Genomic DNA, 23,487 nt, shown 5'->3' with positions numbered 1-23,487 from the left:
TGTGGATTTCTTCCATTACTAAAAATGGGAGAGGGACCTTAGACTAATTTTTCCTTTGAAAATTTACTTTTTTATGTGCTGAGTATATTTTTAATTTAAAAAAAATTAAAATTAAAATAAAATGACAAGACTCCAATGCAACATTTTTGAAAACACACTCATTGCTTGATTAGCACACAAGATATAATACTTTTTTTTGTTTTATTTTTATTTATTTGAATTGCACATATATCATGTGTGTCAGCCACTAATGTATAATTATATTGGGGTAATCTACTATTATTTTAAAAGTATGAAGAGCCTGTCATATTTTCTAATTTTTTTTTAATCCCAATTTTACTATATCAAATTTGCTATATTTCTAAAAGTCATGAAAAATCATGTATAAACCAATTATCTCTTTATTTTTTGAGTTCAACACTCAAGAACAACCCAATGGTTAGTCATTGAAAAATGACCTACTCTGTTTTTACAAGTGGTCTCCCTTCTTATCAAAAAAAAAAAAAAAAAATCCATCATCCTATTTTTTACATTGATGATGATTGAAAAATAAAAAATAATTACTATTATTTATTATTATATATATTTTTTGTTATTATTATTATTTAATATTAATAATTTTTTTCAAAAATGAAAAAGTATTATTAAAATAAGTAAATCTAAAAATAAAATAAAATGATTATTAAAAAAATAATGTCAAAGATAAAAAAACATGAAAACTAAAAAATTCAAAACAAAAGTTAAAAAAAAAACCAAATCAAACATTGTAAACTTTTTTTAAATCTTTATTCACTAATCTCTAATTTTACACAAATTATTCACAAATTCCTTTCAATTTTATGTGAATTTAATAATCTATTAAAAAATAGTGCACACACACAAAAATACACAAATGTAACACTAAATATGTAACGACCCCACCACGTATAATGATTAGTACTTAATTAATTAAGAAGATTTAAAATTTAGTTGCCGAGTATTATAATTTAATTTAGGATTTATGAGAATTGTGAAACCTGACTCGTATATGATTCTATCAAGGATTTATTTTGGAATTAGAAATTAAGAGTCCAAATGGTTTAAGGAAGTGGAATTAAAAAGTTGAATCAATTTAATTTTAATTACAAACTCATTTGGGAGTTTAATTAAATATTCGATTAAGTTTAGTAACATTGAGACCCGATTAATTGGGTCCGAATTGGAGAAAATTTAGTTAATTAAATATGAGGATTGAGAATTGTGATTATTATGAATTAAATTTATTTATGGGATGTCCAATTTGGATATGTAATTTATTGACGGAAATTTGAAGTGTGATAAGAAATTGAAAGCCCAAATGGCTTGAGAAATCAAAATTGATAATGGAAATATGATAAACTTAATATATGGACCATTTTGGAGTTTGGTTAAAAATTTGATTCAGAATGACAAAATTAAATATAATTAATTAGGCCTCAATTGAAGTCGATTAGATTAATTAAGGCTAAGTTTGGGAAGTCCCAAATAAGCCAAAAAGTCAAAAAGTTACTCAAAAAGTTAAAAAGTTAACACTATTCACCAAAAGTCAACAATTACGGCTGCACAACTCCCAATTCAAATTTTCCTCTACAAACCAATTTTTACAATTTTTTATTACATATTTTTTCATAAAAAGTCAAAAAGTTAACCCAAACATCCATATTTTCAATCTCAATTTTTTAGTCCAAAAATACAAAAAGTACACCTATTTAGTCTTCCCAAACTTGGCCTAAATTATGTAAGGTTTGTGATTAATCATGATTAACTAAATTGTGTACTAATTAAGATTAATTAAGATTAAATTGTGTTTAATAAAGTTAATAGATAATTGTATAATAAGTTAATTCTAATCATAAATTAATTTGAAGAAATATCCAGATTGTGCACGTGTGTAGTGTGATGGCTTGGTATGGGTGACTGTTTATACCTTGGTGTTGGGGACTCAACTCAAGAAGAGAAGAGAAGAGGAGAAAAAAAAAAAAAAAAACCAAAAGAGGGTGGTACAAGTGTCCTCTGTTTTGTAGCCGAGAGAGAGAGAGAGAGAGTTGCTGGAAGGAACAAAAAGACAAAAGGTAAGAAAAGGGAAGAAGAAAGCCTTGTGGGGTATCAAAACTTAAGTTAAAAATTAAGAAAAATTCATCATAACATAAGAAATTTCATCTTCTGTCTAGTGTTGTTTACTTGATCTAGATAAAAATTTATTCAAGGTGTATTTTGAGAAGATTAAAAATAAAGATTTGAAGTTTAATCATAAATTCATAGAAATTGGATTTGTATGTTAAATCAAGTTAGGTTGAAAAACATGAGTTATGATTATTTTAATTTGTTAAATTTGGGTTCAATTTAGAGAATTATTCTTGAATTAATTCTATGAATTACATGCAACAAGGGTTTATTAAAGATTTGACCCATGCAAATGAGTTAGGTTAATGATTATGGAAATCAACTTAGAAATTAATTATTTTGGGTTTGATTTTGCATATCTCACTACAACAAAAGTAACCTATGGTGACGAAAAGTAGTGAAGAAAATAAATTTCGTCACTAAATAAGAATAATCCGTGACGAATTATAAAATTTTGTCACATATAATAAAAAAATAAAAATAATAGGTGACGAAATTTATTTTTGTCAACAAATATTTATTTTTAGGTGAGGAAAAATTAATTTTTGTCATTGAAAGTTTTCCCACTAATTTTTTTTGGTGGCGCCAAAATTTTGAGACTTTTGGTGAGAAAAAAATTTGTCACAAATTATAAAATTATTAGTGAGGAATATATTTTCGTCACCAATAATTTTGTATATATTTTTTTTTTTAGAAACTTGATTTTTAATATTTTAAGACCATTTGGTGAGAAATATATTTTTGTCATTAATAATTTTTAATATTTTGAGACTTTTTAGTGAGGAAAAATTATTTTGCCACTAATTTGGGAGGAAAAACTTTGACATATTGGGCGGTAATGGAAAAAAATAGACTACTAACTTTTTTTTCCTTTTCATTTTTGTTTATCAATTTTCCACTCTCTCTCTCTCTCTCTCTCTCCCAAAACAAAACACAAGTTAATTAGCTCTCTAAGTAATTATGGTGACAAAAAACAATGAATAAAATAAATTTCGTCACTAAACAAGAATAATTCGTGACGAATTAAAATTTTTTGTCACATATAATAAAAAAATAAAAATAATAGGTGACGAAATTTATTTTTGTCAATAAATACTTCTTTTTAGGTGAAAAAAAAATTAAATTTCGTCACCAAAGATTTTCCTCCTAATATTTTTGGGTGACACCAAAATTTTGAGACCTTCAGTGACAAAACAAATTTGTCACCAATTATAAAATTATTAGTGATGAGTATATTTTCGTCACTAATAATTTTAAATATTTTTTTTAAAAAAAATTAATTTTAAAAATTTTAAAATTATTTGATAAGAAATATACTTTTATCGTCAATAATTTTCATATTTTGAAATTTTTAGTGATTTTATCACCACTTTTAAAGGAAGAACTTTGAGATTTTGCCGTAATGAAAAAAATAACCCTACTAATTCCCTCCCGTTTTTGGTGCTTCAGTTTTCTCTCATCCACTACTAAAAAAATGCTGAATCTGAGGGAAATTGATCGACTCTCTCTCACTTCTCTCTAAACCCCAATCTCTCTCAATCGATCTCTCTCGATCGGTCGATTGCAACGATCTGAAATTATCTGAGTTTCTGGTCCTAATCTCTCTCAACCGATCGATTGCAATGATCTGAATTTCTGGTGCGAAGTGGAGGTCTCGCAGTGCCTCCTCGAAGCTTCTCACTGTAACGATCTGAAAACTACGTTTGATTGCATCTCCGATCGGTTCATCGATGTCAACTTCGTCGACGCTGTGTGCTTGATGGTTTGAAAGGCTCTTACATCTGGGATTGCAGGCTATACTGCAGCCTCTTTCTATTGCCAGCTGGAAGGAATAAATTGGGTATGTGGCCTTGGATTCTGCTTCTAACTTTTATTATGATTTTGTGTAGATTTAGTGCCAAGACTCATGAGTTCCTGTCTCCAAGTTTTGGAGACTTTGTATAGCCTCATTTCTTGTAGTTGTTTCTTGTTTTAGTACCTTTATAATATATTGGCTTTAAGGTTGTTTGTTCTTTAACATTTGAATATATAGAACCTGTTCTACTTGGAATTAAAGAATTAGAGAACCAGGGCTTTCATGAAATAAAAGTGCTCCCCTCTGTTCTGCCATTTGAAAATATTGTATTCTTATAAAGTATGTGCTTACATTGTGTTTTTTGACCAATCAAGTGGTTGATGTTTTTCTCTTTCACACACACTTGCAGAGAGTTTGGATTTTTGTATTGGTGTATCTGAGAGAGAAGTTTGATATCTTGAAAAATGAAAATTTAAGAAAAATTTTATTGTAATACACTTTTGTACAACTTCAGTTGGTACCATGGAAAAGCTTATAAAAAAAATGGTTAGTAGGGAAATCTACTTTTGCATTGTCTAGTTAAGAAAGATGTAATTTTTTTTTTGTAGGTTTCTTTTAAACATTACCTGGGACGATGAAAGTAGAGTAGCCATTCCTACTGATTTTTAAAAATGGGGTCTGGTTACTTCATGTTGGAGTGAATAATATGAAATTCATCACATGCATATACTGTCTAGCTAATAATAAACTTAAATTGTCGGAAATGATCAAAATTCAATTCTCTTTTTTTCTTTTGGGAGTTGTTTTGAAATGGGACAACAATAATATATTCTTCACCCAATCAATGTGGTGCATGATGGAAGTACCATCATGATGATCAGAGAGATGTAGACAATTGGGATTTCTGCTATTTTTTTATTTTCCCTTGTTCTACTTTTGTGCATATCAAATGCTGATCTAATTTTTAATCCCTGACTTCGTAGGTGAGAAATTTGTTTTTGACTGGAAGCCTGTTTTGCGGACCTCTGCATGTCACATTCTGTTTCCTCAACACTGTTGTAATTTTTTACAATGCCACAGCAGCACTGCCATTTGTTACCATTGTGGTGATAGTTTTCATATGAACTTTTGTCACATCACCTTTGCTAGTGTTGGGTGGTATCGCAGGAAAGAATAGCACAGTTGAGTTTCAAGCTTCTGTTCGCACCACAAAATATCCTAGAGAGATCCCGCCATTGCCTTGGTATCATGGAGCACTTCCTCAGATGGCAATGGCTGGGTTTTTGCCTTTCAGTGCAATCTATATTGAACTCTATTACATATTCGTGAGTGTTTGGGTCACAGGATTTACACTATATACAACATCTTATTTATAGTCCTCATCATTCTCCTAATTGTTACTGGTTTCATCACTGTGGCTTTGACATATTTTCAACTTCTTGTTGAAGACCATGAGTGGTGGTGGAGGTATGTGTGCAGTTCCCTGGTTTATATTATTTATTTATTCTGCTCAGTGAAATATTTCTCATGCTTTGAAAGATTCTGTTAAGTGGTGATGCTTTTTTCTTGTCTGGTATATTTTTCTGATGATCATTTTTCCATAGGTGATTATATTGTAGGGATTATCATTTTTATTGCATATTTTCTAATGATCAATTGCAGCTACAAATATTGTCACCTCTATTGTTTGATTTTGGTGTTTGTGTTCAAATGGTTGCTTGGTATAGTTTTTTGCATGTAAACAGTATTTTTCAATTCATTAGGTGTCCATGTCACTTGTTCTGCAACAAATCATGTTGACTACTTTGTTAAAATTGAACAAAGTCCTCCTGAAGTTCATGCTAATGTAGCAAAAACTTTAAGTGATATAACTCGTAATGCCTCGTCAACTCTTGCTGCTAAACTTTCTAGCCTAAGGTTTGTAGGGTTTTTGTTTTGATATCTCCTTCTAACTAGTTTTTGGTCTCTTGCTGGTTTTAATTGGCTAGAAACCCACCAAATGGTTCTGATATTTTTATTTTTTTGCAGTTTTGTTGCTAGGATATTTGATCATGCACTGGAAGACTCAATTTCAAAATTGGGCCTTGTCCACTCTTGTTTTGCAACAAATCATGTTGACTACTTTGTTAAAATTGAACAAGGTCATCCTGAAGTTCATGCTAATGCAGCAGAGACTTTAAGTGCTATAACTCGTAATGCCTCGTCAACTCTTGCAGCTAAACTTTCTAGCCCAAGGTTTGTAGGGTTTTGATTTTGATATCTCCTTGTAACTAGTTGTTGGTCTCTTGCTGGTTTTAATTGGATAGAAACCCACCAAATGGTTCTGATATTTTTATTTTTTTTTTCAGTTTTGTTGCTAGGATATTTGATCATGCACTGGAAGACTCAATTTCAAAATTGGGCCTTGTCCACTCTTTATCTGTATGTGTATATTTGTTGGTGCAATGCTGCCCAAGCTTGGTAAGTGTGTCATAAAATTTGTGTAAGGTTTTTTTTACCTTATGTTAAATTTGTTCCTCTACCACTTCAGATGCTTAGAATATGAATTTAAGGCTATAGCCTGTGCACAGATTGGATGTTTATGTACTTGTCTTAAATGGGAAACGTTTTCCCCTTTCTTTGTTTTGAAACTGATATTTCTGAGTTCCTTTTCTTTGGTTTGAGGTTACTTTGCTTTGTTCTGTGTAATATCATGAGCTCATTTGTTATGATAGACCATCTGCATTCTATTGATGTGAATTGGTGGTGGAAAATACTCCTATTGACTGATGTACATTGCTTATGCTAATGTTAGAATATGGAATGATGATGAATACTGGCAAAGTTACTGAAGTAGTGATGAATCCTATCAATAAAATGTGTTCTATAGAGTGTCCACTTGTTCTTAACTCTTCAGTGTAAATGGAAAATCGAAAAAATATGTGGACTTTTATATAATCCTCCACTAGTGATGAATCCCATTAGTAGAATGTGTTCTACAGAAAGGCCACCTATTCTTAAATCCCCAGTGTAAATGAAAAAGTTTGTATATACATATTGCCTAGGTTGTTAGACTTTGGTTGTTTGTTATGACTATCAAACCTAAACAATATTCTCACCTATTTAATTAAGTCTTGACTTGATGAGATTGAGTCTAAGACTAAGCTTCGAAACAGAGAAGGAGACTAGTGAATAGAAAGCAATAGTAGTAGGGAAAGAAGCAGCAGTTGCAGCAATTAAGGAATTCTTTTATTCGTGTTGCTTTATCATCAAGGATCACCTCAATTATTTAAAGTTTTGGATTGTTATGTGCATTTCTACTAAATTGGTTCATAAAATAAAATTATTTATATATGAGTTTTGATGTAATTCATAATATATTAATATTTTTCTTGTTTATTTTTTTTGCAGATTGATTTTTGATAATGTTTGGAAGCATACTTGCAAATCAAGATCAAGTGTTGAATTTTTTTTCCTGAACTGATACTTAGTTCTAGTTTTAAACCTAGTCGAGTGTTATTTATTTACTTGTGGACTTCACGTTAGTTCATTTGGAATTTGCTGTTTGCTGTGATGGTTTTATTTATTTTACTTAATGGATTAATATTAAATTTGTTTGATAGATATATTTTCATTTATAATATAAATTGTTTATTGAATTTTTTTGTGGATTGGTGTATAATAGCTAGTGGATTTCTTAGTACATTTAAAAAGCTATTGGAATATGAGCAGGGATATTTGTAAAATAATAATTTAAATTGAAATATAAAATATGGAACAAGTTCAATAATGAATTTTTTTCGTCATTTGAACTTAAGTGATTATTTGTCACTAATAAATATTTTTTGTGACAATTTATTGCAATTTATATATGAAAGATTTCATTGTTTTTGTTGTTTGGTGACTAAAAATTTCGTCACGTATATATATATTTGTGACGAAATATATTTCGTCACCCATGTATGACTTTTGGAGACAAAAAATTTCGTCACCTTTATATCTTACTGTGACGAAATTATTTCCTCATCATTGATCAACATGTGTGACAAATTTATTCGTCAACTAAAGTTATAAATATGATACTGAATAATTATTTGGTGACGAAAATGAGAATTTTTGGGGACAAAATGTTGTTTTATTGGTGACAAAAAATTTTGTCACTGAAGTAATCTCATTGGTGACGAAATTATTTTTCGTCACAGTGGTTTTTAGTGACAAACATTCAATGACGAAACCGGTGACGAAAATATTTCCTCACAAATATCTATAGTGACGAAATTAGCTCTTTGGAGACAAAAAAATTTCGTCATTCAAGGCCCAACTTGTTGTAGTGTCTTATATGAAATTAAGTTCCATTGTTATATGCATGAGGTAATTCTATGAGTATTTAAATCTATATTTACATGCATCATGGATTTTGAAGAAATTGAGCCATTTAAATTCATATTTTGAAGAGAGAAATGAAATGTTTTATGAATATCAAGTTTATGAAAATTTAGAATTAATCCTAATGATAGATAAAGTTTTGATTTTATAATTAGATTTTTAATCCATGCATGTAATGTAATTTAAGATTTTATTTAAATCAAACATATTTTGGAATATCTGTAGATATGAATTAAGTTGAGGTTACAAATTAAGTTGAGTTTAAGATTATGGAAATTGGTTGGAAAAATTTATAAGAATATAAAATTAGTAATTTTGATGTCCATTTCATACAAGTGAATGATTTTATAACGAGTTTGTGACTTTAATTTCATGTTTTGAAGGAAAATAGGAAGAGCTTGAAGTCAATTTTATGTAACTAAAGAAAATGAGAAATTGGAGCCATGTTCGATTTATGGAGATTAATCACTTTGGGTTTGGAATTTGGTTTGATATGGAGGAAATGAGTTAAAACTAAATTTGAATAATTAGAGCATGATTTTGATTAAATAATTTTTAATTGAGAGTGTTTACTAAATTATACATTGGCTCTCCATATTTGTGTACCAAAAATATATGTTTTAAGGCTTTGAATATCGAATATGAATTTCAATTACAATTCTAAAAATTTCAGAATTTACACTGTCCGCTCAAGCGACGAAAGTCTCGCTTGAGCGTGAAAATTGAGCTCCCAGAAGTTTTCAAATTTTACAGTCCGCTCGAGCGACCAAAGTGGAGCTCGAGTAAAGACCCTATTTTCAGCATATTTTGAAAAATTACATTTAGTTAACATTTTTATTCTCATCTCTTTCCAAAGCATTGTAGACATAATTTATGGCTCAATAAAGATTAATAAGTTAACAATCAACATTAATTAGTTGATTGAAAGAATAAGTCATTAACTTAGTAGTACTTGATTAAGAGGCCAAGGGAGAATTGGTTTATTCAGAAAAGAATGATTTAGTAATAAAATGGGTTTGTGAAATGAAAACCCAATTCATTTGACTAAAGAAAGAATAAGCGTAGTGGACCTTTGAATTATTTAGATAGAAAACAAGAAAGTCAAGTTTGATCAAGGAAGTAATATTGTGCTTCAATGTGTATATGTTATATGTTTGTGTAGGTATTGTCTACTTCATCTTCCTAATCTGCCTGATCTGCTTTTATTACTATCTATGAGTAATAACTTTGTAAAGTTATGTTCTGTTAAATATTTTCTGAACATTATGACATGAAATGATTAGTCTTTTGAAATGCTACGCTATGTTTTGAATGAATGAATGATTGTCCAAGATTCTGAAAGTTATTCGTGGCATCCTTAACATCATATGATATGCGTCCCTTTATAGGTCATCAGGTCCCTTCATGGGTCATCGGAAACGTCTCTGTGCACATGAGTCATCGGAATGCCTTTTAGGCCGTCTCTTTATGGGTCATCGGATTTGTTAGCCCAAATAGATGTACCACGCACGATTATATGCAAATCTGAATATGAATATGAAAATGATCATGAATATGTATATGAATCTGTCTCTGATTTGAAACCTGAATATGCATAAGACCCTGTTTCTGATAAGAATCTGATTTCTAACTTTATGATGGACATCATTCATTAAACTCCTTTACTCTGTTATTATTCACTGGGCATCAGCTTACTGTTTATATGTATGTATGTAGGTGATCAGGGCGTGACCAAGCTTAAAGGCACCTGGAATCAGTTTTTGACAGCCAATCTATGTGCCTCATGTGGAGGTTCCGGACATGTCTAGTGGTTATGGCTAAGTGCATAGGTTGAAGTTTTGTTTTCCTGTTCAGCTAGACAAGTCTTTGTGTATTTTGGACATAGGGCTAAGTCCTTTTTTGTCTAGCTTATGTATGTATATATATATGATGATGTGCAAATGTACGTATATAAAGTTTAAAATTTTTTCTGTCTCATATAGGTCTGCATAGCTCAATAGATGTTGTATAATTGCTATTTGCTTCTGCAACCCCTAATTATATGTTATTCTGTTAAGAGATCTTTGGTAATCCAATGATTACTAGTCGGTTACGACGCTAAACTTATAGGGCGGGTTTGGGTCGTGACAAAATATCTACATTATAACCAACTATTTAATCATGAATAATTAATTTCTCATTGTTTCCTATATTATATTATTACAAAAGATTTTACATATTATTTTTGTGATATCGAATATATGTCAGTATCTACATATATAAATATATAAAAATATATATATATGTAAATTTATATATGTTATTGTATTCATACATTGTTAATCCGTAATGCTATATTACCATCGGATATTGTAATTTTCTAAAATGAATCGTTTAGTAATATAGCTATATTTGTTAAGAAAAAATTATGGAATTGTGCGTTGTTCTCCTATCAACTTATGTTCATTGCATATATACATACATGTCATATAAACAAATATCTACAACGAACATCAACAATAATTGTACTTTTTTTCCCTTCATAAAAAAAAAAAAAAATCACACTATTGAGAAAAAAAATGAATTTTAAAATTCATAAAAATATAATATCGTCTCAAACTCTCTCATCAAAACATTTTTATTACAATGAGTTTTAATGTTGAGTAAGAAAAAAAACAAGAATATGGTGAAACAAAAACTACTGAAGATCTATTACAACATATTGTCCAAGCAAAGTTAGACAAGTTAAAGTATGAATTGTCTTATCTGTTGTGAAATTCGAGAAAAACAATGTTTCTCATGCACACATTTTAGTCAAATTACAAAGAAAAAAAATCAAACGATGCCCAAATATTATTGCAACAACTCAATAATGCAGAAAGTAAGTACATTAAATAAAAAATTTCGGTCAATTTTTGTTATATGCTGATTACTAATAGATGACATAATAAATTATGTAACTTAATAGTTTCATGAAAGTGAAAATAATTATAAAATTCCTATATCAATTGAAATATTAAGGTATAATATCATTTCATTTTTGTAAAAAACTATTTCACATTTTGTACATAAATGAAAATATACTAACAACTAATATTATATTTTTCACAACAATGCTAGAGGGCCACAATTTTTATGGCTACAATGGCTCAAAATTTTGACAGTTTGACAGTTTTGAGCCATTGTGGCCACAAAAATTGTGGCCCTCAAATATTTTCCTATTTTTCATCATGCAAAATATATGTAGCACATGAAACGAGACTCAACAACTCTTAATGTATAAAAATATATTCAATATTGATATGAATACATTCTTAAATTAATAATATGCAAATAACATACAATAGTGAGTTCAATAAATTTGTATTATGTGTAATTGTGCAATTCATTTCATACTTTCAATTGTATTATAGGTACGGATTATGAAAAATTGAAGTGAGAAGTTGATAGAAAAATATTTGTGTAACACTACATGTTTAAAGAACTTGTTTATTATTTATTATTTAAGGCAAGATTATAATTTCAACAATCTACTTCTAAATTAAAGTTTATGTCTATAAAATTTCTCATTTATTATTTAAATTTTTCAGTCAAATATATATTCATTTCTTACCTAGTTGTTGATTAAGGCCGAAATGTACATCATTGAGGCTGTTAATTAGAATCTCTTAACTTCACTTGCTGGTCAAACCGTATATTTTTATGTGTGTTGAGTGTCAATCAGGTTATACATCATCGGAGCATAAAATGAGCAAAAAGACAGAATTTGGCAGAGTTGACTTTTCCCGCACGTGCGTTGACTTTTTCCGCACGTGCGTTGACTTTCCCGCACGTGCGTTGACTTTTTCTGGAAAAGTCAAACCGACGTTTTAAACCTGTTTGGACGAGATTGGAAGTATAAAAAGAAGAGAAAAAGGCTGGATTAGGGTTCTAAAATTGTTTTGACCTAAAGAGGGAGGCTAGGGTTTGCAAAAGAGGAGGAAACAAAAAGCTTCAAGGATGTCTCCCATGGTGATTCCTTCTCCTTCTACTTCCTTCCACTCCTCCATGAGTGGCTAGTCTTCTTTTCTAGGGTTTTGATGAAACCCTAGCCATGTAATTATGTAGTTTTCTCTTTTGATTTTATATTATGTAAGGTTTGAACCATTGTATGGTGTTTTAGAAATTCTTTATATATGATCTTCATTATCTTTTCAAATATTTAACTTTATGTGATTGTTGAATATTATCCATACATGAGTTTTCTATTCCTTCACATTCAAGGTATGGGACGAACCATGCTACGAGGAACGAGTCGTATCACTACCCTAGTTTAGAGTGAACGATTCGTATTACTTGAGATGGTTCGTGCTCGTACATTGAATGTGATGATCTTCTTGTTAAATGCTTTGAGCTTGTAGTTGTGAAGCATTAATTCGTTCAAACCATAGCATAATTAATTTCAATTGGAAACCCTCATTATGTGGTTAGTGGTGAATTCTCAACCCTAGGATTTTTCCCCAATTTAGTAAATCCAATTTCATTTAATATTGATAATTTAATTCCTTAGTTTAATTTATTTGTTAATTAAATTAGGTTATGATCATTCAATCTTTATATCAAAATTAATTTAGGAATTTAACAATTAAATTGGTTTAATTTCACAATAGTCCCTGTGGATCGATACCTGGACTTACCATTATTCTAATAGAATTTGGTATAGTTTAGTATTTAATTTTGGTGTGTTCAACGACCCATCAGTTGTATTTTGGGTAGAGATCAATTTACCCATAAAAGTCTCTATATTTTGTATATATATCGCATATCAATTTAAGAAATACGTTTAATTACAGTAACAGTGATCGATGAAAAATCACGTGTCCAACTACTAGTACTAATATAAAAACCACATGAAACATGAAAATATATTTTAAAATTTATTTGTAAATAAGTTGCATGGTGTAGATGTAAATTAGTTTAATGTATACTCTATCCAGAATGATTGTGATTCAAAGATGTATTGTTTTGAATATTTATCTAGATATTTTTAAGAGCTTGTAATAAGAGAACTTGACAATTATCAATGTTCAACACTTTACCACTAGTTACAGTTACCTATTTTTATTATATCGATAATACTACAATGTAATGACTATGAGGTGTTTTGGAAAAATGATAAAAAGTTAATTTTTGACATTTTTTTTAACTTTTTGATTTTTTTAGAAAGTAATTTGAAAAGTTAGTAAAATGATGCTTTTGGTTTTTTAATTAATAGTTGTTTATGATATTACATCACAATCAAATGACTAAAATACTCCAACTAATTTAGTAAATTTACATTTTCACTCATATGTAACCCTAAACAAAGGTATAATGGTAATTTCACATACAACTTTTTTGGACTTTCCAAATCACTGGGAGCTTCTATTCGCATACACCCATTTCACTCTGTGCACACATTTAATGATAATTATTTTTATTACAATTTTATTCCCAAGTGAAATTACTCTTATGGACATCATACACAATTTAAATAAACACATTTGGAAGTTGAATGTCAAAAAAAAAAAAAAAAATCGACATTCTATTGTTGAAAAAAATGATAATTTTCGAAATGCTACTTCCGAACAAATTATTTATTGAGAAAGATGTGCATGAAGTGTAATGGGTGTGTACAAATAGAAGCTCTCCAAATGACTTCTTGCTAAAAAAGCCAATCTAGCTTTTTACCCCTAAGCTGCAAAACGCAGCTTTTAGGGGTTGTTTGAGATGTTCTAAATAAGTGTATTTTTTGACTTTTTATGAAATATGGGTTGGGTTTGATGTGATGTGGTAGAGAGATGATGCGACTTAAATAAGATGATGTGACTTAAATAGGATAGTAACTTTTTGATTTTTTTTAAAGATGCCAAACTTAGCCTTAATATTGGTTCCCAAATGGCCACTATATTTATCTATTATATTTTGTTTCACGTCTCATATATTCATATTTTATCAATTTGGGCCTTATTTATCATAATTTAAAAAAGTTAAAAAGTTATTATCCTATTTAAGTCACATCATCTTATTTAAATCACATTACCTCTCTACCACATCATTTTAAACTCAATCCATATATAACTCATATTTCATAAAAATCACATCACCTCTCTACCACATCATTTTAAACCCAACCCATATATAATCCATATTTCATAAAAAGTAAAAAAATACACTTATTTAGATCATATCAAACTACCCCTTAATGACTTTACTATTCTGCTTTCAATATAAAGGTAATACATTATATTAATATAATGACAAATAAATTATGACGAAAAATTGTAAACATATAATATTTTTATTTTTAGGATAAATTATAAATACATTTCTTGAGATTTACTTAAATTATAAATTATCCCTTATAGTTTTAGAAATTACATTATGTCTCATAAGATTTTTAATTTCATAATAAATATGTTATTTTATTAATAAATCATCAAAGTTAATTAACAGTTTTTAATAATATTAAAATTTTATTTCAATTAATAATTTAGATAATTTTATTATTGTATAGATAAATAGCTCAAAATTTCACTTTTTCAATTAATTCAGTTAAATAATTGTTTTTGATAGAATGATATTTGTAATTTTTCAAATCATAAAAATCAATTTATATTTTAAACAAACCTAAAAAAATGTACGTTTATCTTACCCTTATTTTTAATATATTACACGAACCTCCTCTAAAAGTTTTAAAAAAATATAAAAAAATTCATGACCTTGTTTGGTTTGTGTTTTTTAAAAAATTTTGAGAAAAATTCTCTATAAATAAGTTTTCAAAAGTAATCAAACCAAGCAAATTTTTTCAATTTTTTTTTTCAAAACTTGTTTGGTTTATAAATTTTCCAAACAAATCTCTCTCATACACATCAAATCAATTACTTTTTCCAAAACTCTCTCTCAAAATAATTTTTCAAAACATCTTTTCAAAAAATATCAAACCAAATAAATTTTCATACCTTTTATCACAAAACATATTTCTCAAATATAAAGCAAACAAGGCCATATATTTGATATAACTACGTTAACTTCTTTTGTAGTAAAAATAAAGTAAGCGTGATTAATGTAGGCAATATATAGACACATGCCTAATTGTAGATCAAATGTAAATATCAGTATAAAACGTATCACATCATCATTTTTTACCCGCACTACTAACGATATGATTGATGGTGAACGGACAAAATATTATGAAAATTTAAACTTTAACCAGTTGTAATTGTAACCTTGTGAAACTTGCAGTATTTTTTATGAGTAATGATTCATCTCCCTTTTCTCTCCACCCCTTTGACCCTCTCTCTCTCTTATTAGTTACCTTTTTTTTTTCTTTTTCTTTTTTTTCCTACTCCACCAATCACCCCCTGCCACGTGGCAAAGGGGGGTGAGGGGTGACCCCCAAAAGGGGGTCCCAAACATTATTCATTTTTTATCTCTCTCTTAAATCTAGTTTAATGTAATTTCCCTATTATTTTGGAGCGAATTGTGTTTTCACAAAATAATTAATAACTCACGGAAAAGTCTAAGACTTTAATTATTAATATTCATAATTAATTTGAAATTATTTTTAAAAACTTGCGTTGAATTATAATTTGTTATATTATTTTTCTACAAGATAACTGTGTTATTTTAATAAAGCAAACACTAATTTATTTTTGGACAAATTTGCCATCAGTGATAAATTTTAGTTTTATTTAATAAAAATAGATAGATGATTTAAATTGAAAAAAAAATCAAAAAATTTAAATTTAAATTAAAAAAATTAAAAATTTATTTTATTATAAGGATCATCCTTTTTTCTTTTTTTTAGGGGGGGGGTCATTGAAGGCAAACAGTCTCTTCATGGGGTTTGAAGTTGGAGCCCATAGGCTGGACCCAATAATGATCCATAAGTTTCAGTCCCATGAGTTTAAAAGCCCATAAATGGGCCATTCTATGGGCTTCACCCACTTAGCAAATTCCACAGTAACTGGTTAGGGTTTTATTAGGGTTCATATACATGTTTTTTTGCTTCTGATTCTTCCCCATCTTCTTCCCTAGAGAGATAGACAGAGGGGAGAGAGAAGAGCCATGGTCCACGTCTCCTTCTACCGAAACTGTAAGATCTACCGTTTCTTTGATTCATTCTACACATCGATCGATCCATAAATCTTTATATATACACACACATTGTAATCTTTACTGTATCTTTGCTTTTGTTCCTTGATTTGTAACTCGTGTTTGTTAAATTCTCAACTCGTATCTTGATCTGCTAGACCTTTCAATGTAATGGCAAATTGTGTCCTTTTGTCATTCTGTTTGTTTGCTGAGAAACCCAACTTTATAGGTGACAAGATTAACGAGATTGATTTTACTCAACTTAGCCCAGAATTTTTAGGGCTTTAATTTTGTTACAATCATTTTCTTTTGCTCGTCAATCAATTGTTTGGTTGCTGAGAAATAAGAGGAAAAGAAAGTAGTCATGGGTATGCTGCTTTGGTTGCTAGCTGAGTGGAAACTCCATCAGCTGGGTTATAGTTGTATAATTGTATTCGTAGAAACTGGATGATGACATTAGGATTCAAGATTACTAGAGTGTTTGTTTTCCCTATTGAGACAAAATGCAGCATAGTTAAGGAAAACCTGTGACATCTATGTACAGAGTGATTCATTGTTTGATTTTTTTTATCTGAATTCCCAATGTTGAATGGATTCAAAAGCTGTATTTTTTCTATTTTGTAAAGCTGGGTCTCAGGTGGTGTCAAAATGTCTTTGAACTGAATATTGAATTTTGTAGGGATTTTGGAGAAAATTGATGTAAAGATGACATAGTTGTTATTATTATTATTTTTTTCATCCTTTGTATATGTCTTCTAAATGTATACAGCACCCGTGTCAAACACTCACCATTTGGATAACCGAGAGCACTATTATATGAATATACTTTCATGCTCCCTTGTATTTGGACATGAGAAGTAGATTAATTGGACACTTAGACACATACCCGAGTTCATGTAACATAAGTTGGCACCCCCTTGCTGTCTTTTGGATTTTCATATCTATATTATATATAACCATTAATAAAAAAAATCCCAATTCTGAATAATATTAGATGGGAAGACATTTAAGAAGCCCCGCCGTCCCTATGAGAAGGAGCGGTTGGATGCTGAGCTGAAGCTTGTGGGAGAGTATGGGCTTCGGTGCAAGAGAGAACTATGGAGGGTTCAATATGCTTTGAGCCGTATTCGTAATGCTGCGAGGATGCTTCTTACCCTTGATGAGAAGAACCCCCGCCGTATCTTTGAGGGTGAAGCTCTTCTCCGAAGGATGAACCGTTATGGGCTTTTGGATGAGAGTCAGAATAAGCTCGATTATGTCTTGGCCTTAACTGTGGAGAATTTCCTTGAGCGCCGCCTCCAAACGCTTGTGTTCAAAACAGGTATGGCAAAGTCTATCCACCATGCCAGGGTGCTCATCAGACAGAGGCATATCAGGTAAAGGCCTCGTTTGGGAAGTGGCTATTTTAGTAGGCTATTTTAGTTTTTGGATATTTTAGTAGGCTAAAATTTTTATGTTTGGGAAGATGATTGGATTTTTTTGTGGTTGGATGTGATGTTTATGAGAAAAAAAGTGAAATGATTATGGGTTTGATGTGATATTTTGTCTTATTAGCTATTTTAGCCTATTTTGTCTTTTTGTGAATTTTAGTCTAAATTGGGCTATTTTTTTTCTTCCCAAACACCCCCAAAGTTTAGATACCTTGTAAATGTGAGTAAATAAAAATACTGACTGATGTTTAGTTATGTTTCCTAATGACAGTCGTTTTCTTTTTGTATTGAATAGTGTTGAATGTAGGGCTGATCTGAATAGTGTTAAATGGGGTTATTGCTTGGCATTATTGTTTATGGTAATTGGTTGATAAAGATCTATAGATGCAAGACCTATTCAGTAGAAAACATTATTATTGTTGTATTTGCTTTATGACATGTATTAATAGGTCAATCCAGTGTTTTAAATGGCGCGTGCCTAAGTGTGAGGTGCGGCCTTGTGCTTCGAACAGGTCGAGGCGAGGCGCAAGGCGCAACTTCAGCGCTAAGGTGAGGCTTTTTTTCGAGGCACGAGGCGTGAGTTTCATGGGCTTTACGTATTTTTCTACTCCAACGATTGATTAAGTGCTTTTTTTGTGGGCATACCCACAGGGATTCAAAATTCTTCAATGTAAAATGATCAAATGTGATCAAAAGAGAGCAGAAAGTGATAAAAGATTGAATGTTATGTTTTATATCTTTTGTTAGATATTATATTTCTAATTTTTAGAAATTGAATGTTGTGTTTATAGATTATCGGAAATGGTTATGATTTTTGAAATTCTATATATATTTGTTATGTTAAAAGGTTTGCTTATTTTATAATTTTTCTTCTTCTACTACTTGTGCTTTGCTTTGGCGAGGCGCACGCCTCGCACTTGGGCTATGGGAGACCTTATTACCTTGGTGTGCCTAGAGCCTTTTAAAACACTGGGTCAATCTATAAGTGAACCAAACACTATCATTTGTCACTCTGATAGAAAAACGACAACATAAGCATGCAGCCAATCCTCTAGTATTGGCATAAAACTTCATGTTTAGATAGTTCAGTAGCCTCTCTGAAAGTAGCGGAATACTTCCTTGTGCTTCCTGCTCTTTAGACTGTCGTGTACTGTAAGTCTAAATTAAAAGGATTTCAGATCTGCTCATTTGGTTTGTTCAATTCTTGTGTAATTTGTCTGTCAAGAAACTAGGACTTCTTGGCTGTGTCATAAGTTTTCCTACTCCTTTTAAATTAATGGACAGGTTGGATGGTTCTAACTATTTCAAATTGACTTTCACTAGTGTTTCACTACTCAGGCATGCTGATGCCAAATTCGATTGAAACTCATCTTTGCTAGCTGCAAGTGTAAAATGGAACCAGACTCGCTCCATTAGAAGCTTCTGTGAGCAGCACAGTTTCAAGGAATATTAATTCACTTTGGCTGGACAGAAAAACTAACCTCCTGAAAGACCATATCTGTGTCACCAATGCCAACAGTCCACTTTAACTGCTGAAAAGGGGACCCTTTTCCTCGTCTGTTTCTCCGTGAATCATCAAATAGTAGCATTTTATCACATGAAGAATTTGGTCTAATTTTGCTTGGGATTTGGCTATCATGAAAGTTGGTTAAGCCAGTCCAACATATTTTATTTTGGTGCCTGTTTGCGATAGTGCTGGTCATCTTTATTTTTGACTGCCAATGTTTTGTGCCTGTTTTAAAGGACTATCCGTCTTCTGATTGTTTATTATGCTAGAGTTTTTAGGGCACGTGTATTTCCTTCTGATGATTTCTTGTTTTACACTGTTGGGATTCTTTATGATGGGCAGGGTTGGAAGGCAGGTGGTGAACATCGCGTCTTTCTTGGTGAGAGTTGACTCTCAGAAGCACATTGATTTCTCACTGACAAGTCCACTGGGAGGTGGACGTCCCGGTAGGGTAAAGAGAAGGAACCAGAAGGCAGCTGCCAAGAAGGCTTCTGGTGGAGATGGAGATGAAGAGGAGGACGAATGAGTGCTTGCTGATATGGAATTTCGGTAGTAGTAGTAATAATAGGGTGTGTCTGATCTTGTATTTGACACAATCCTATATCAGGATGGTTTAATTACATCATTGCGATATTGTTCCGGTTTCTGGACCTTCAAACTTGGTTTTGGGATTTGGATGAAGTTTTTCTTGCATTTTGTTGTATTTGATCACAGGTTTTTTTTGACAAATATTCTTTTCAGAAAGTGGGTTGTTAATTTTCTGTTTGGGTTAGTCAGGCAAGTTTTATGTTGAAATTTTATTTCTGTTTGGCAACATTTGATTTAAAACTAGTTTAGTTTAGTTTTCAAGTAAAACTTGAAGTGGCATTGTTTTCGGGGTTACTTCCAGGCATTGAGTTTTATTATCCTCCATCTCTCCAGCTTTCATGTAAAACTTAAATAATAACTTACCACTCAGCTTTGTGCCATTGTTTACGCGGTTACTCTCGATTAATGAGAAACCGCAACAATACTAAGAGTCATTTTTTATCCTTCAATTATCTAACAAATGTGATATTATATCTCTTATTTGTAATTTTTTTTCCTTTGTTACGTAGTTGATTTGAAGCACCACATAAATAATGACATAAGATATTTTGAAATTACTGAATAATATCTGCTTAACGCAGCTCCGCTCATTAACCATCCTAGTCTCAACGGAACTGCAATTTCTATAAGATTATAGTGAAAAATGAGGAGTAAATTCCCGCAACTTCTATAAGATAATAGTGGAAAATGAGGAGTAAATTCCCAGGACTACTTGCATACAATCAATACCCACCAGGATTGTACTTATCTACAGTAGTTGATAACATTTAGCACAATATTTAATCACCACCAAACAAATAAAAAATTACATAATATAATAATCCAAGTTGATCAATACATATACAAGGACAACGTTGAAAAAGTAAATATGGTTGAGTCATTTTATAATCCTTAATTGCCGGCCAAGATTGTGATGAGCATAAAAATTTAATATATTAAAACTTAAAAGGGATTAAAAGAGAGTACTTTAATAGCATAAAAGTGATGCTAAATAATAATAATAAAAACAAGCATTAAAAGGCTGACTAGACACCAATTCTTTGGAGGAATTTTTGGTGATAAAGGACAGACAGGAGTAGTGGGTGGCTAGCATTAAGAAATGACAATATTGGAATTAAATAATAATAATAAAAAAGTGGTGTTGCTAGTCATAGCTCATATTATGTGGATGCTCAAATATTTATTATAGATAGTAGGATACAAATGAATCAAATTGAAATAAGTGAAATTGAATTGAGCAATAGTAAATTGAAAATTTTTAAAAATGTATTTGAAACTTGGTTTATTTTATGTTTCAATTCAATCTAAACGAGTTTTAATCAAATTGGTCATGAGTCAAGTTCAAATAGATTGTTTTCTCATATAAATTTTAACAAGTTAAACACGAGTTTAGCTGAAATAGCTTAGTTAATTTTACGATTACAGTTAAAAGTTTCATACCAAAGCATATTCAGACAAGATGAGAAAATCTGTCCTATCTAGTATAGGTTTGAGCTTATTTTGGCTTGAGTTACCCATCCAGTCTAAATTTGAGCACATCTCGGCTTAAGTTATCCAAACTCAATACAACAAACTTCTCAATTATCTTAAACCAATGTATTGCAATTCGTTTTTAAATATATACATGTCTTAAGAAATTACAAACATGAAACATAATCCAGGTTGCTTGGGTTAGAGAGATCCCATGCAATGTTCAAATTTAATTTGGATTGACAAATTTTTGCTCTAAATTTGGAATTATACTAACCAAAGGCTTTAAGTTTTGCAAGCTAAGGTTGTTCGAGTTAGACTGGCCTAAGTTTCACCCATAGCTCATGCAGCCATGCATGTACTGGACCTTTTGTACCTAAAAAGCCTTTTGTCCCTAACTCATGCACACATGGCCACATGATTTAGGTCTCATGCACTAACAACCACATGATCTAGGTGGTCCTCAGTTCTCTAGGAGTACAACTGAATTATTAATTGCTGTGTCCAACACCCTCATCCCTTAAGGCTATCTTAGGCTATGTTTGGATGAAGTATTTGTGGTGGGAAGGAAATAAGAAGGGGAAAATGAATTAAATAGAAGCTAAACTATTGTCGTATTTCTCTTTCTGTTTCCTGTTCTTTTCTTTTCTCAAATCGTAAATCCAAACACAGTATAGAAGTGCTGATCCACACCTACAAAATGCAGGACAAACTTTTTACCCAGAAAAACAAGTCCTACAAATAACAATATGTTTCATGTTTGGTTTGCATCAGTATGCAGAAAAAAAAGGTTATGTTAACATTCACTAAAGAGCAGCATCTACCATTCCCAACCATCCAATATTGATTGGGATAAATAGATCCCCTGGTTTTGAGATTGAAGTTTACAAATGCCCACCTACAATTTATGATAAAACTAGGAAAATTGATATGTTGTAACTCTCAAATCACAGGTCTGAACCAATCTTGATTGTGCACTACAAAATATAGTGGCTAAATGTGAAAGTATCCTTAAAAGGACTAAGTTGACAAACACAGAAATTGGATTCATCTTTTGTGGGAGCCAAAGAAACCAGATTTACCTTTCAGGAAGACGGCCTTCTGGATATCAATAAACTAGCAAAACCAGCATTCTGTGTTCTACTCCACCCTCAAATGCAAATTCCGGTTGAATTTATAGACATCCTTAACAATTTTCTTACAGAAGGAAACTAATTTTTTTATCACATCTAAAAAAAATTATGTGAATGAAATGAAACGCACCTAGATTAAGTTTCAAGTTTGATGCCGAAGCCATACTCCAAGCTTCATGTGGTTTGATGAAATTGTTTAGCTCAAAAGAACACAATATCCTAGCAAAATGTTAATGCAGTGGCAATCCATAGGTGTGACAAAATAGTGCGTTTCTGCTTAAATAATCAATAACCAGTGTCCTAATGTAATGAACAAAGATACCATAGCACCAATTCAATTTTAACATTTATCTAAAAGGACATACAAAATAAAAAGAAAAAAAAAAAAACAAAACATAAATTAGTGGGGACCAACATTGGGAAATGTAGACAGGAGATTATCATAGTTGGAGGTCCGAATAAGGTGTCAGTTTATTAACAAACCAATGCTGCTCAGTGAATTTGTTGGAAAAGGAACTACAGTGGAGGATAAAGCTTCAAGAAAGTTGATCTGGTCTCTTCATGTGAGGAAAATGTCTATTGACACTACTAATTTACCCTCCTTTTTTCCTAAAGAATTTTTTACTGAAGAATTTTCCATCAAACTAACAGAACCCAAGGAAACATTCCCACTAATGCCCTTGTAAAGGATGGTAAGGGAAATTTCTTTTCCTAAAAATTTTCCTGAGAATTTTCCACCAGAACAGCTCAAGCCTAACACTAATGATCTTTTAAAGGATTATAAACAACACAGAAAAATTGATGATGCAATAGCATGGTTGGTGAAGCAAAGATTTAGCACCCTATAAGCTTCTATAATAGATATGTCAGCCATTATTAGAGCAGTCAAAAATAAGGAAAACGACCAATTTCATTCTTCAGAGAAAAAAACCAAGTAATTGAGATCATGAAACAACAAAATGG

At 30.9% G+C, this 23,487-nt stretch overlaps 1 protein-coding gene and 1 pseudogene across 2 annotated transcripts; both read left to right on the top strand.

Annotated features, from left to right (window-relative positions):
- Window positions 1-250: 250 nt before the first annotated feature.
- Window positions 251-7,485, top strand: LOC114271816 (transmembrane 9 superfamily member 3 pseudogene; annotated as a pseudogene). The gene is made up of 5 exons (XR_014365931.1): window positions 251-268; window positions 3,914-3,982; window positions 4,921-6,172; window positions 6,286-6,397; window positions 7,328-7,485. The product of XR_014365931.1 is annotated as a transmembrane 9 superfamily member 3 pseudogene (transcript).
- An 8,697-nt stretch (window positions 7,486-16,182) lies between these two features.
- Window positions 16,183-20,077, top strand: LOC114271144 (small ribosomal subunit protein uS4y). The gene is made up of 3 exons (XM_028212755.2): window positions 16,183-16,397; window positions 17,391-17,772; window positions 19,676-20,077. The coding sequence occupies exons 1-3, from the start codon at window positions 16,370-16,372 to the stop codon at window positions 19,857-19,859; spliced, it is 594 nt and encodes a 197-aa protein (XP_028068556.2). The 5' UTR covers window positions 16,183-16,369; the 3' UTR covers window positions 19,860-20,077.
- Window positions 20,078-23,487: the final 3,410 nt, after the last annotated feature.

The sequence above is a fragment of the Camellia sinensis genome, chromosome 4 (genome assembly GCF_055761805.1).
Source record: "Camellia sinensis isolate YWXY chromosome 4, ASM5576180v1, whole genome shotgun sequence".
Lineage (NCBI taxonomy): Eukaryota > Viridiplantae > Streptophyta > Magnoliopsida > Ericales > Theaceae > Camellia > Camellia sinensis.
This window is presented reverse-complemented; position numbering and strand designations above follow the sequence as displayed.

What these genes read in the sequence shown, in the direction of transcription:
- LOC114271144 (XM_028212755.2), top strand. Translation starts at nt 16,370, where the DNA reads ATGGTCCACGTCTCCTTCTACCGAAACT. An exon ending in CGTCTCCTTCTACCGAAACT is followed by an intron (nt 16,398 to 17,390) that starts GTAAGATCTACC and finishes GAATAATATTAG; the next exon opens with ATGGGAAGACATTTAAGAAG. An exon ending in ATCAGACAGAGGCATATCAG is followed by an intron (nt 17,773 to 19,675) that starts GTAAAGGCCTCG and finishes TATGATGGGCAG; the next exon opens with GGTTGGAAGGCAGGTGGTGA.